This window comes from Gekko japonicus, unplaced genomic scaffold, assembly GCF_001447785.1.
Source record: "Gekko japonicus isolate JY-2015 unplaced genomic scaffold, Gekko_japonicus_V1.1 scaffold3651, whole genome shotgun sequence".
Lineage (NCBI taxonomy): Eukaryota > Metazoa > Chordata > Lepidosauria > Squamata > Gekkonidae > Gekko > Gekko japonicus.
In genome coordinates this window covers 41,193-54,871 of record NW_015160942.1, presented here as the reverse complement: position 1 = coordinate 54,871, position 13,679 = coordinate 41,193, and the positions used below count along the sequence as shown (strand labels likewise).

The 13,679-nt window shown below is 52.2% G+C and overlaps 1 protein-coding gene across 1 annotated transcript in view; it reads right to left on the bottom strand.

Annotated features, from left to right (window-relative positions):
- LOC107122140 (multiple epidermal growth factor-like domains protein 11) overlaps positions 1 to 13,679 on the bottom strand; it is a gene marked incomplete at its 5' end in the record, with an annotated part of 115,159 nt that overhangs the window by 60,834 nt on the left and 40,646 nt on the right. Inside the window, 2 exons of the mRNA XM_015425174.1 lie at positions 7,716 to 7,850; positions 12,429 to 12,575. Of these exons, the coding sequence (XP_015280660.1) occupies positions 7,716 to 7,850; positions 12,429 to 12,575 (282 nt within the window). The remainder of the gene's footprint in view (positions 1 to 7,715; positions 7,851 to 12,428; positions 12,576 to 13,679) is intronic.

The window sequence follows — 13,679 nt, the reverse complement described above, 5'->3', positions numbered from 1 at the left end:
CCTCACTTAGCTTAGCTTCCGTGATCTGATGAGACCGGGCTAGCCCGGACTACCTAAGTCAAGGCAAGAGACGTTCAGAGGTGGCTTGCCATGGCCTGCCTCTGCATAGCAACCCTGGACTCCCTCACTTAGCTTAGCTTCCGTGATCTGATGAGACCGGGCTAGCCCGGACTACCTAAGTCAAGGCAAGAGACTTCAGAGGTGGTTGGCCTTTGCCTGCCTCTGCAAAGTAACCCTGGGCTTCCTCACTTAGCTTAGCTTCCGTGATCTGATGAGATCGGGCTAGGTCGGACTACCTAAGTCAAGGCAAGAGACGTTCAGAGGTGGCTTGGCGTGGCCTGCCTCTGCATAGCAACCCTGGACTTCCTCACTGGTCTCCCATCCGAATGCTAAGCAGAGTCAACCCTGCTTCGCTTCTGAGGTCGGACGAGATCTTGCTAGCCTGGGCGATCCAGATCAGAGCCTATCTTTCCTACATATTACGGAGGGGGGAGGAACGCTTCCATGTTTGGTGGCAGGCCTTCGTGGATCAGACAGCCCAGCTCCTCCTTCAGACAGAAGGTTGTGATGACAAAAGTGCGGTGCAGCAGGGAAGCGGTGGAATCCAGAACCTGGACAACCACAGCCCGGACTCATGAGGTCTCACCGTTCGTTTCCAACCTTCTTTCTGCAGACAGGCGTTGTTACAAATGTTATCACCCAGGGATCGAAAGGTTTACAAAGCTGAGTATTGTGAGTTATATACTTCTGTGGTGGGTGGTGGAAAGCGCCGTCAAGTCGCAGACGACTTACGGCCACCCCAGGTGGGGTTTCCAAGGTAAGAGACGTCCAGCGGTAGTTTTGCCATCGCCGGCCTCTGCGCAGCAACCCTGGACTTCCTCGGTGGTCTCCCATCCAAGGACTAACCAGGGCCGACCCTGCTTAGCTTCTGAGATCTGACGAGATCAAGGCTAGCCTCAGATATCCAGGCCAAGGCGAGAGCTATTCAGAGGTGGTTTGGAATTGCCTGCCTCTGCGTAGCAACCCTGGGCTTCCTTGGTGGTCTCCCTTCCAAACGCCGACCAGGGCCGACCCTGCTTCGCTTCCGAGATCTGATGACATCGGGCCACCCTGGCCCATCCAGGTCAGGGCCGTATATGCAAGTGCAGGACAATGCTCCCTCTAGGCTGTGGAGTCTTGTGAGCAAAGATTCTACTTTGTGAGCTTCTGGCATTGAAGTTGTGAGTGAGCGATTTGGCTGGCATAAGGTTGCCAAGTTGATTTTTCCTAGCGGCGGGGGAGGTCTCCGTTGATGCGCGCGCCGCCAGCACATCACCGGAAGTGACACGCAACGTCGAACACATTGAGGGCGTGGCCCCGATCATCGGAGGGAAAACCATAGAGTTTTCCCTCCGACGATCGGGGCCACACCCCCAACATGATCGACGTGGTTGCGTCACAGACAAAAACGTGTGAGCTGGCGGCTAAAAAAACTATGAGCTAGCTCACGCTAACTCAGCTTAGAGGGAACACTGGGGCAGGTAATGGCCAATGTCGGCCTCCTCTTCATTCTCTGTGATGAAGCATTGTCTGTAGCACCTGAAGCGTCTCTCCATCTGCCTGGGGGAGCATCTGTCCTTTCCTAAGTAGGGGACGTCGAGGGTGCAAATCAGAAGCCATGGGACCTGAGACGGCAAATGTGTGCCAACTGCCCAAGGGGCCTGTCTAGCAACATGATAGGTTGCCCTTCCACACCTGTTTGCCCCTTCCCAGGTAACAGCTCAGAAGGAGAAAAATCACAACTCTTTCAGAAATTTCAACTCCCAGGCGCCTCGTTGGGCCTGCCGTCGCCAGGCACAAACAGCCATTAAGGGCCCCGAGACATCTCAAACACACAGAAGGGTAATCACGCTTTATGCCTGAGGAAGGAGTAGATGTCATTTGCCACGTTAATTAGCGATTTAAGCGCCAATGTGGGACCACCAGAACCTTGCTGAGGTATCAGGTGTCTTCCGGTAGCTACAAGGGGATTACCAGTCCTGTTCGCTTGGATTGCTGTTCGTGATATTCATCTAGAAAGAAGAAAGCCGGCTTGGTTTGGGCCTCTGGTCTTAGAAGAAGAAGAAGAGTTGGTTTTTATTCACTAGCCAAAGGAGTCTCGAAGCAGTTTACGATCACCTTCCCTTCCTCTCCCCACAACAGACACCCTGTGAGCAATGCTCCCTCTAAGCTGTGGAGTCGTGTGAGCAAAGATTCTACTTTGTGAGCTACTGGCATTGAAGTTGCGAGTGAGCGATTTGGCTGCTGCATGAATTAGTGTGCTCTGGAGCCCTCCTCCCTGAGCTAAGACAAAAATCTGTGAGCTGGAGGCTAAAAAACTGTGAGCTAGCTCACACTCACTCAGTGTAGAGGGAACACTGCCTGTGAGGTAGGTGGGGCTGAGAGAGCTCTCTCGAGAACTTCTGCTCTTGAGAGAACAGCTCTGAGAGAACTTGTGACTGACCCAAGGTCACACCAGCAGCTGCATGTGGAGGAACAGTGAAGAATCAAACCCCGTTCTCCCGGATTAGAGTCCGCACTCTTAACCACGACACCAGACTGAAACTAGACGGGGCCCAACTTTTCAATCTCGAACACCCGTCCAAAGCTGCAGTTTTGTCTCAAGGCAAAGCCTCTATTCAGAAAAGCGCCCAGCGTGGTGTCGTGGTCAGAGTGCTGACTAGGATCTAGGAGACCCAGGTTCGAATGCTCACTCTTCCAGGGAAGCTTGCTGCTTGACCTTGGGCCAGTCACATATGCTCAGGCTAACGTCTGGCTCTTCGGCTTTGAAACAGAGATGAGCACCGCAACCCTAGAGTCGGATTCGACTGGCTTTCGAGCAAGGGAAACATTTACCTTTTAAGGTGCTTCTGGACTCTTGCTCTTTTCTGCTGCTACAGACAGACTCACAGGCAATGCTCCCTCTAAGAAGAAGAAGAAGAGATTGGATTTATACCCCGCCCTTCACTACCCAAGGTAGTCTCAGAACGGCTTACAAACGCCTTTCCCTTCCCCTCCCCACAACAGACACCCTGTGAGGTAGGTGGGGCTGAGAGAGCTCTGAGAGAAACTGCTCTTTTTTTAGAACAGCTATGCCAGAACTGCGGCTTGCCCAAGGTCATCCAGCCAGGTGCGAGTGGAGAGCGGGGAATCAAACCCGGTTCTCCCAGATTAGAGTCCGCGCACTTAACCACGACACCAAACTGGCTCTAAGCTGTGGAGTCTTGTGAACAAAAATTCCACTTTGTGAGCTGCTGGCATTAAAGTTGTGAGCAATCTGGCTACTGCATACATTAGTTTGCTCTGGAGCCCTCCTTCCTGAGCAAAGACGAAAATGTGTGAGCTGGAGGCTAAAGAAACGGTGAGCTAGCTCACACTCATTCAGCTGAAGAGGGAACCCTGCTCACAGGGTGACCCATCTTGATTGCCCTCAGGCTAAACTACCTCAAAGGATTAGCGTGAGAATAAAAGGGAGGATAGGAGAACGGTTAGGTTGCTTTGGGGTCCCCATTGTGGAGAAAAATAGGGCATAAATAAATATATTTGGACTTTCTGCTCCTTAGTTCTGAAAACACATCCTGCATATCAACAACAGCAAGAGTACCCAGCGCCACAAACTGCAGTTTAAAAATATATATATATATATTTGCGTTGCAGTTATCAAAAGTAAAATATTAACTTGCATCCTTCCAAAAAATAAAAATAAAAAGTATGTATCATACCCTATGCTTCAACATTATGACAAATTGCAACGCCCACCGCCTTTAATTAGACTATGAATATTTTATGGCAATTCTGCCGGGTGGATCAACATTTCAAAGGGAGAGCAGGGGCCCTCAACAGATTGAAATCAAGAAAACAGAGTTTTTCTTAATGAGATAATTAGATCAGCTCCAGACTTTGAAAACTGAGCAAGGTTTTCGCATTAAAAGAGACAGGCTCCCTTGGCCCCGTATTAACTGGGATACGTCCTGGCGGTGTGAGCTTCAAGGGAAAAAGAAAACAGATGTTTCTATTTAGTTGATGTTTAATGATTTTGCCTAAATACCGACTCTTCGTCTGTAGCTTGCAGGGGAAGAAAAGCAAGCCATTCAGGAGTTGACATTTCCCTTCTTTTTTAAAAAAACCCTACTATTATTTTTTAAGGCTGAGGACTTAACCGGGGCGTTTGCATCGAGAGTAATCTCTGTGCGATCTATTTGCAGAAAACATTCAGAGATCGGCATGCAATAAAATGCCAGAACGCTGGAGGAGCCGAGCACGTGACTGGATTTGGAACAAGGAAGCGCCAGCCGGATCTTTGCAAACACCGAGGCGCTGTAGTGAGGGTCCCTGACCTGGTGCCCGCCAAGACTTTTCAGAAAGTGGAACTTCTGCACAGCAAGAACTGGAGATCTGATTGGCTGCACAGATTGTTAAAGACGCTGCGTTAGCAGAAGCCACCACCGCAGCACAAGGATCTTCGCGGTGTGGCTGAGGCGAGCGGTGGCAGCCATTTTGTGGACGCGCTCATCACGATATGATAGAATTGCAAAGGTGTTCATAAGAACGTAAGAACATAAGAGAAGCCAATGTTGGATCAGGCCAATGGCCCATCCAGTCCAACACTCTGTCACACAGTGGCCAAAAACACCAGGGGCCATCAGGAGGTCCAGCAGTGGGGCCAGGACACTAGAAGCCCTCCCACTGTTCCCCCTCCCCCAAGCACCAAGAAGACAGAGCATCCCTTGCCCCAGATATATGAACATAAGTGAAGCCAATGTTGGATCAGGCCAATGGCCCATCCAGTCCAACACTCTGTGTCACACAGTGGCCCAAAATACCAGGGGCCATCAGGAGGTCCAGCAGTGGGGCCAGGACACTAGAAGCCCTCCCACTGTTGCCCCCACCCCCAAGCCTCAAGAATACAGAGCATCACTTGCCTCAGACTGAGAGTCCCTATCTGTACCTTGTGGCTAAGAGCCACTGATGGACTTCTGCTCCATATGCTTATCTAATTCCCTCTTGAAGCTGTCCATGCTTGTAGCTGCCACCGCCTCCTGTGGCAGTGAATTCCATGTGTTAATCACTCTTTGGGTGAAGAAGTACTTCCTTTTATCCGTTCTAACCCGACCGCTCAGCTATTTCATGGAGTGCCCACGAGTTCTTGTATTGTGAGAAAGGGAGGAAAGGACTTCTTTCTCGACCTGCTCTACCCCATGCATAATCTTATAAACCTCGATCATGTCACCCCTCGGCCGTCGTTTCTCCAAGCTAAAGAGCCCCAAGCGTTTTAACCTTTCCTCATAGGGAAAGTGCTCCGACCCATCTATCATTCTAGTTGCCCTCTTCTGCACTTTTCCCAATGCTATGATATCCTTTTTGAGATGTGGTGACCAGAACTGTACACAGTATTTCAAATCGATTTATACAGGGACATTATGATACTAGGCTGGGATCCCCTGCACTATAGACTGAGAGAGGAGAAAACTGTTTCCAGAATTCCACAGACACTTTAGCCCTTTATGGTCGTTACGATCTACCACATGTGTGTGGAGAACACAGCACAACACACCTCTTACGATACACACTAGTATAATCTCTCCTTCCACTCCAGTGTTTAACTCTTGTTATTTATATTTTGTACTTATTTTCCACTCCGGATTCAACTTGTTTTATTGATGTATTTGCGTGTTGTTTTTAACATTTTTAAAGATGGGATTTTCATTTGTGTTTTAACTAGTCAGCCACCTTGGTGGCCCTGCGGGGAGCAGAAATGGTGAGGTAAAAAATCTTGTCAAGAATAATTTTCTCTGAAAGGGGCTGTTAGGGAGGTCTTTTCAGCTCTGGTGCCCAAAACAGATTTTCCCTGACCACGATTCACAGGTACAAGCCGAAATGCGTGTGTTGTCACTCAGGCGTATCGGAAAGACGGTTTGCCATTTCAGACTGCACTGCTTCCCCCCCACCGTTTTTCACCCGCGTGGGTGATCTCTGGCTTTTTTTTTTTGAACGTTCGCTTTATAGTGCTATAGCGCTATAACAAAACACTCCAGGCATTCCAATGGGGTTGATATAATGCTGTTGTGTTATACCATTATAGCGCTATAGTGCTGTAACGCTATGAAGTGAATGTTCCAAAAAAAAGCCGGAGATGGACTGCGCAGGCGAAAAACGGCGGGGAAAAGTGCATCGGAACCAGGAGAGGAAACTGAAGACTACTTGGAAGCGGTTGACAGGTAAAACGCTTCAGCCCCATTTCCTAAACGGGACAGAAGCGTTTGTGTCTGAAATTACAAATATATTCTGGTAGGGAACTGGTTCTAAAACGATTCTGTCTGAAATAACAGTGTGTGTCGCATGATCTCCTCGTGCACGTAACAAAACACGGCTACCTGAAAAGACGTTTTATCATTTACTTTTTTCTGCATTCGTAGCTTGCTTTTCTTCCATGATGGAAGTCAGCACGGCTTATCAGTTAGTCTCAGACTAGGATCTAGGAATAATACATAATAATTATCTAGGGTTGCCAAGTTGATTTTCCCTACTTGTGGGGGAGCCTCGCTGGGCTCCGGGAGCTCTCCGTTGATGTGCGCGCACACGCTTCGCGCACGCACGCCGCCAGCATGTCACCGGAAGTGACGTGCGATGTCGAACACATTGAGAGCGTGGCCCCGATCATCGGAGGGAAAACCATAGAGTTTTCTCTCCGACGATTGGGGCCATGCCCCCAACGTGATCGACGTGGTTGCGTCATCTCTGGTGGACGCAGCCACGCTGCGCTTCGGGGGGCGGAGTTCCCCCCGGGGCCTGATTCTGCGGCGGCAGAAATCGGGCCTCTGAAGTGGGGGTTTACCCGCCACCCGCCCCCACTTGGCAGCCCTATAATTATCGTATGGCAATACGTGTAGTATAGCCTGGAGACCCTAAGATTGTCTGGCAGCCTTAAGTTCTAGCCCTTTTAGTGTTATGCACCACTAGGTGGCGAGCTAGACTTATTTTTTTGGGCTGAGGGCGCTCTGGAAGAGCTGTGACTTGCCCAAGGTCACCCAGCTGGCTGCATGTGGAGGAGTGCAGAATCAAACCCGGTTCTCCAGATTAGAGTCTGCCGCTCTTAACCATAACACCAAACAGGATCTAGGAGACCTCCAGGTTCGAATCTCCACTCTGCCATGGAAAGCTTGCCGAAGAACTCGGGCTGTCACTCGCTTTCAGCCCAATCTACCTCGCAGGGTTGTTGTGAGGATAAAATGCGGGAGAGGAGAACAACGGAAGCCACTTTGGGGGGATAGGAGGGGTATAAATGAGGTAAAATAAAATTTTAGTATGCACAAGATTATATTTTTATGTTTGGGAGGGCTCCAACAATCCCTTCCCTACCTCTGCAATTTAAACTTGCACAGGCCGGCAAAAGCTACACCCAGAACCTGCTCCAATAATAGATTCCTGCTCTGAGACAGGAACAGATAAGCCACCGCGGTCCACAGAGCACAAGAGACAATCAGTCGCTCCATTCAGTACATTGGCTTTTAGACACACATCAGAGAATTAAATAAATACTTCCATGAAAGTGATCTGAATTTTTTTTGCATTTGCCTATAAAGTAAAACAGGATCCCCCCCCCCGCTCTCTAGAACCTTGCAGGTTTCTGGCAATTACCCATAAGGAGCAACTCAACATGGGCCCCTGAGGCCCGCGAGACCCTTCGGGAGTCCTACCTTGGTTGCAGAGCGGGCCGAAAAACCCCGGCAGGCAGTCGCAGTGCCCAGTAACGTAATGGCACGGGACGGTGCTGTGGATACACTGAGGGCACGGCTGGCTGCAGTGATGCCCGTAGAAGCCAGGCGGGCAAACTGAAATACAACCAGGGGAGAAGCAAAAGTCAGGTCACCAGTCCTCATCGTTAACAAATAAAACCAGTAAGGATTTATACTTGAAAAGGAGAATCTGCTTTATCCGCTCTTTACCCCCACAACTGCTCGGGAAGATACACGAGCAGGATTCCCACCGAGAACCAGCACAGTGCAATTGCCAGAGGGTCTGACTAGGATCTGAGAGGCCCGAGTTTGAATCCCCACTCTGCCATGGGAACTCAAGGAGCGGTCTTGGGCCAGCCACACTCCCTCAGCTTAGCCTACCTCACAGGGTTGTTAAGAGGATAAAATGGAGGCGCAGAGAAGAATGCAAGCCACTCTGGGTCCCCACTGGGGGAAAAGGGGGAGGAATAAATGAAGTAAAATAAAAAAGAATAAAAATTTTAGAGCCAGGAAACAACATTAGGGAAAAGCCTCGGCCTCTCTGCCCTGTTGCTGGCCCTCCAGAGGAACTGGCTGGCCCCCGTGTGAGGCGGGAGGCTGGACTAGAGGGACCCTCATTGGTCTGACCCAGCAGGGCTCTTCTGAGGTTATCCTCAGGGGAAGGCCTCGGCCTCTGTGCCCTGTTGCTGGCCCTCCAGGGGGAATGGTTGGCCACTTGTGTGAGACAGGATGCTGGACTAGATGGACCTTCACTAGTTGGATCCAGCAGAGCTCTTCTGATGTTCTTCCCAGGGGAAGGCCTCGGCCTCTCTGCCCTCTTGTCGGCCCTCCAGAGGAACTGGTTGGCCACTGTGTGAGACAGGATGCTGGACTAGATGGACCCTCACTGGTCTGACCCAGCAGGGCTCTTCTCATGTTCTTATGAAGGCCTCGGCCTCTCTGCCCTCTTGTCGGCCCTCCAGAGGAACTGGTTGGCCACTGTGTGAGACAGGATGCTGGACTAGATGGACCCTCACTGGTCTGACCCAGCAGGGCTCTTCTCATGTTCTTATGAAGGCCTCGGCCTCTCTGCCCTCTTGTCGGCCCTCCAGAGGAACTGGTTGGCCACTGTGTGAGACAGGATGCTGGACTAGATGGACCCTCACTGGTCTGACCCAGCAGGGCTCTTCTCATGTTCTTATGAAGGCCTCGGCCTCTCTGCCCTCTTGTCGGCCCTCCAGAGGAACTGGTTGGCCACTGTGTGAGACAGGATGCTGGACTAGATGGACCCTCACTGGTCTGACCCAGCAGGGCTCTTCTCATGTTCTTATGAAGGCCTCGGCCTCTCTGCCCTCTTGTCGGCCCTCCAGAGGAACTGGTTGGCCACTGTGTGAGACAGGATGCTGGACTAGATGGACCCTCACTGGTCTGACCCAGCAGGGCTCTTCTCATGTTCTTATGAAGGCCTCGGCCTCTCTGCCCTCTTGTCGGCCCTCCAGAGGAACTGGTTGGCCACTGTGTGAGACAGGATGCTGGACTAGATGGACCCTCACTGGTCTGACCCAGCAGGGCTCTTCTCATGTTCTTATGAAGGCCTCGGCCTCTCTGCCCTCTTGTCGGCCCTCCAGAGGAACTGGTTGGCCACTGTGTGAGACAGGATGCTGGACTAGATGGACCCTCACTGGTCTGACCCAGCAGGGCTCTTCTCATGTTCTTATGAAGGCCTCGGCCTCTCTGCCCTCTTGTCGGCCCTCCAGAGGAACTGGTTGGCCACTGTGTGAGACAGGATGCTGGACTAGATGGACCCTCACTGGTCTGACCCAGCAGGGCTCTTCTCATGTTCTTATGAAGGCCTCGGCCTCTCTGCCCTCTTGTCGGCCCTCCAGAGGAACTGGTTGGCCACTGTGTGAGACAGGATGCTGGACTAGATGGACCCTCACTGGTCTGACCCAGCAGGGCTCTTCTCATGTTCTTATGAAGGCCTCGGCCTCTCTGCCCTCTTGTCGGCCCTCCAGAGGAACTGGTTGGCCACTGTGTGAGACAGGATGCTGGACTAGATGGACCCTCACTGGTCTGACCCAGCAGGGCTCTTCTCATGTTCTTATGAAGGCCTCGGCCTCTCTGCCCTCTTGTCGGCCCTCCAGAGGAACTGGTTGGCCACTGTGTGAGACAGGATGCTGGACTAGATGGACCCTCACTGGTCTGACCCAGCAGGGCTCTTCTCATGTTCTTATGAAGGCCTCGGCCTCTCTGCCCTCTTGTCGGCCCTCCAGAGGAACTGGTTGGCCACTGTGTGAGACAGGATGCTGGACTAGATGGACCCTCACTGGTCTGACCCAGCAGGGCTCTTCTCATGTTCTTATGAAGGCCTCGGCCTCTCTGCCCTCTTGTCGGCCCTCCAGAGGAACTGGTTGGCCACTGTGTGAGACAGGATGCTGGACTAGATGGACCCTCACTGGTCTGACCCAGCAGGGCTCTTCTCATGTTCTTATGAAGGCCTCGGCCTCTCTGCCCTCTTGTCGGCCCTCCAGAGGAACTGGTTGGCCACTGTGTGAGACAGGATGCTGGACTAGATGGACCCTCACTGGTCTGACCCAGCAGGGCTCTTCTCATGTTCTTATGAAGGCCTCGGCCTCTCTGCCCTCTTGTCGGCCCTCCAGAGGAACTGGTTGGCCACTGTGTGAGACAGGATGCTGGACTAGATGGACCCTCACTGGTCTGACCCAGCAGGGCTCTTCTCATGTTCTTATGAAGGCCTCGGCCTCTCTGCCCTCTTGTCGGCCCTCCAGAGGAACTGGTTGGCCACTGTGTGAGACAGGATGCTGGACTAGATGGACCCTCACTGGTCTGACCCAGCAGGGCTCTTCTCATGTTCTTATGAAGGCCTCGGCCTCTCTGCCCTCTTGTCGGCCCTCCAGAGGAACTGGTTGGCCACTGTGTGAGACAGGATGCTGGACTAGATGGACCCTCACTGGTCTGACCCAGCAGGGCTCTTCTCATGTTCTTATGAAGGCCTCGGCCTCTCTGCCCTCTTGTCGGCCCTCCAGAGGAACTGGTTGGCCACTGTGTGAGACAGGATGCTGGACTAGATGGACCCTCACTGGTCTGACCCAGCAGGGCTCTTCTCATGTTCTTATGAAGGCCTCGGCCTCTCTGCCCTCTTGTCGGCCCTCCAGAGGAACTGGTTGGCCACTGTGTGAGACAGGATGCTGGACTAGATGGACCCTCACTGGTCTGACCCAGCAGGGCTCTTCTCATGTTCTTATGAAGGCCTCGGCCTCTCTGCCCTCTTGTCGGCCCTCCAGAGGAACTGGTTGGCCACTGTGTGAGACAGGATGCTGGACTAGATGGACCCTCACTGGTCTGACCCAGCAGGGCTCTTCTCATGTTCTTATGAAGGCCTCGGCCTCTCTGCCCTCTTGTCGGCCCTCCAGAGGAACTGGTTGGCCACTGTGTGAGACAGGATGCTGGACTAGATGGACCCTCACTGGTCTGACCCAGCAGGGCTCTTCTCATGTTCTTATGAAGGCCTCGGCCTCTCTGCCCTCTTGTCGGCCCTCCAGAGGAACTGGTTGGCCACTGTGTGAGACAGGATGCTGGACTAGATGGACCCTCACTGGTCTGACCCAGCAGGGCTCTTCTCATGTTCTTATGAAGGCCTCGGCCTCTCTGCCCTCTTGTCGGCCCTCCAGAGGAACTGGTTGGCCACTGTGTGAGACAGGATGCTGGACTAGATGGACCCTCACTGGTCTGACCCAGCAGGGCTCTTCTCATGTTCTTATGAAGGCCTCGGCCTCTCTGCCCTCTTGTCGGCCCTCCAGAGGAACTGGTTGGCCACTGTGTGAGACAGGATGCTGGACTAGATGGACCCTCACTGGTCTGACCCAGCAGGGCTCTTCTCATGTTCTTATGAAGGCCTCGGCCTCTCTGCCCTCTTGTCGGCCCTCCAGAGGAACTGGTTGGCCACTGTGTGAGACAGGATGCTGGACTAGATGGACCCTCACTGGTCTGACCCAGCAGGGCTCTTCTCATGTTCTTATGAAGGCCTCGGCCTCTCTGCCCTCTTGTCGGCCCTCCAGAGGAACTGGTTGGCCACTGTGTGAGACAGGATGCTGGACTAGATGGACCCTCACTGGTCTGACCCAGCAGGGCTCTTCTCATGTTCTTATGAAGGCCTCGGCCTCTCTGCCCTCTTGTCGGCCCTCCAGAGGAACTGGTTGGCCACTGTGTGAGACAGGATGCTGGACTAGATGGACCCTCACTGGTCTGACCCAGCAGGGCTCTTCTCATGTTCTTATGAAGGCCTCGGCCTCTCTGCCCTCTTGTCGGCCCTCCAGAGGAACTGGTTGGCCACTGTGTGAGACAGGATGCTGGACTAGATGAGTGGGAGGGCTTCTAGTGTCCTGGCCCCACTGCTGGACCTCCTGATGGCCCCTGGTATTTCTGGCCACTGTGTGACACAGAGTGTTGGACTGGACGGGCCACTGGCCTGATCCAATATTGGCTTCTCTGATGTTCTTAAACCTTGTTGGTCTTCAAGGTGCCGCTGGACTCAAGACTGTGTTCTACATAAATAAATGGACACCTTAGAATAGAAAAACACAATCAGATAACGTGGCAGCAACTATTATGGGAAGGGTGTGTGTTTGTGTGAATGGAAGCTAGAGAGGAGAGCAGGAAGGCGGAGGGTCTTACTTCTCTGACACATGGGCCCTCGGTAACCGGGCGCGCATTCGCAAGTGCCATCCTCTGGGAAGCAGGATCCTCCATTCTCACAGTTGCAGGGGATGGAGCAGTTCGGTCCCCAGCGACCCTGCGGACAGATGCTATCGCAGTGGATACCTGGAGAAAAGTAAAGGCACAGATTAGCTTTACAGAATCGCCTTCACTGCAGACTGTGACAGCAGCCATGAAATTAAAAGACGCCTGCTCCTTGGGAGGAAAGTGATGGCGAACCTAAACAGCATGATAAAAAGTAGAGACATCACCCTGCCAACAAAAGTCCATATGATCAAAGCAATGGTATTCCCAGTAGTCATGTATGGCTGTGAGAGTTGGACTATAAGGAAGGCCGAGCACCGAAGAATAGATTCTTTTGAACTATGGTGCTGGAGAAGACTCTTGAGAGTCCCTTGGACTGCAAGGAGATCAAATCAGTCCATCCTAAAGGAAATCAACCCTGACTGTTCCCTGGAAGGCCAGATAATGAAACTGAAGCTCAAATACTTTGGCCACCCAATGAGAATGGAGCCCTCACTGGAGAAGACCCTGATGCTGGGAAAGATGGAAGGTCAAAGAAGACGGGGACGGCAAAGGATGAGCTGGTCAGACAGTGTTATCAATGCAACGAACATGAAATTGAGCAAATTCTGGAGCACGACGGAAGACAGGAGGGCCTGGCGTGATGTGGTCCATGGGGTCGCGGAGAGTCGGACTCGACTGTGCAACTGAACAACAAGAACAACAACAAAAATGTCGGTCCGCAGTAGAATAGCCAGTTTTGAATCCAGTCGTACCATGGAGACCAACTAGATTTTCTGGGTGTAACATTTTGTGGGGGGGGGGTAGCAGAAGCTGGCAAGCAGCCAAGTGTCCAAACCGTTAAGTTTCCCAGGCAAGTTAATTTGCAGCTTGAGAAAGTCAACAAGGTCAGGCCAGAGATAACAGCCAGAAGCTAGACAGGTAAGAGCTGGGAAGAAGAAGAGGCGGTGCACACCCCCCCCCTTCCAGTTCTATGACAGGGCTACCTGACACAGATCTGTTATCCCCACCCTGCAAAGCTTGAAGCTGCAAAAACAACCCTGTACATACCATATATCAGTGTACAAGCAATGCACGAAGAGAGAGGGTCAACCTTGCATCAAGCACATCAGCCCAGAGTCAACATCAGCATCAACCACATGCTCAGGAACACGTGAAGAGCACCCTTATTTGTCGCCACTCTTC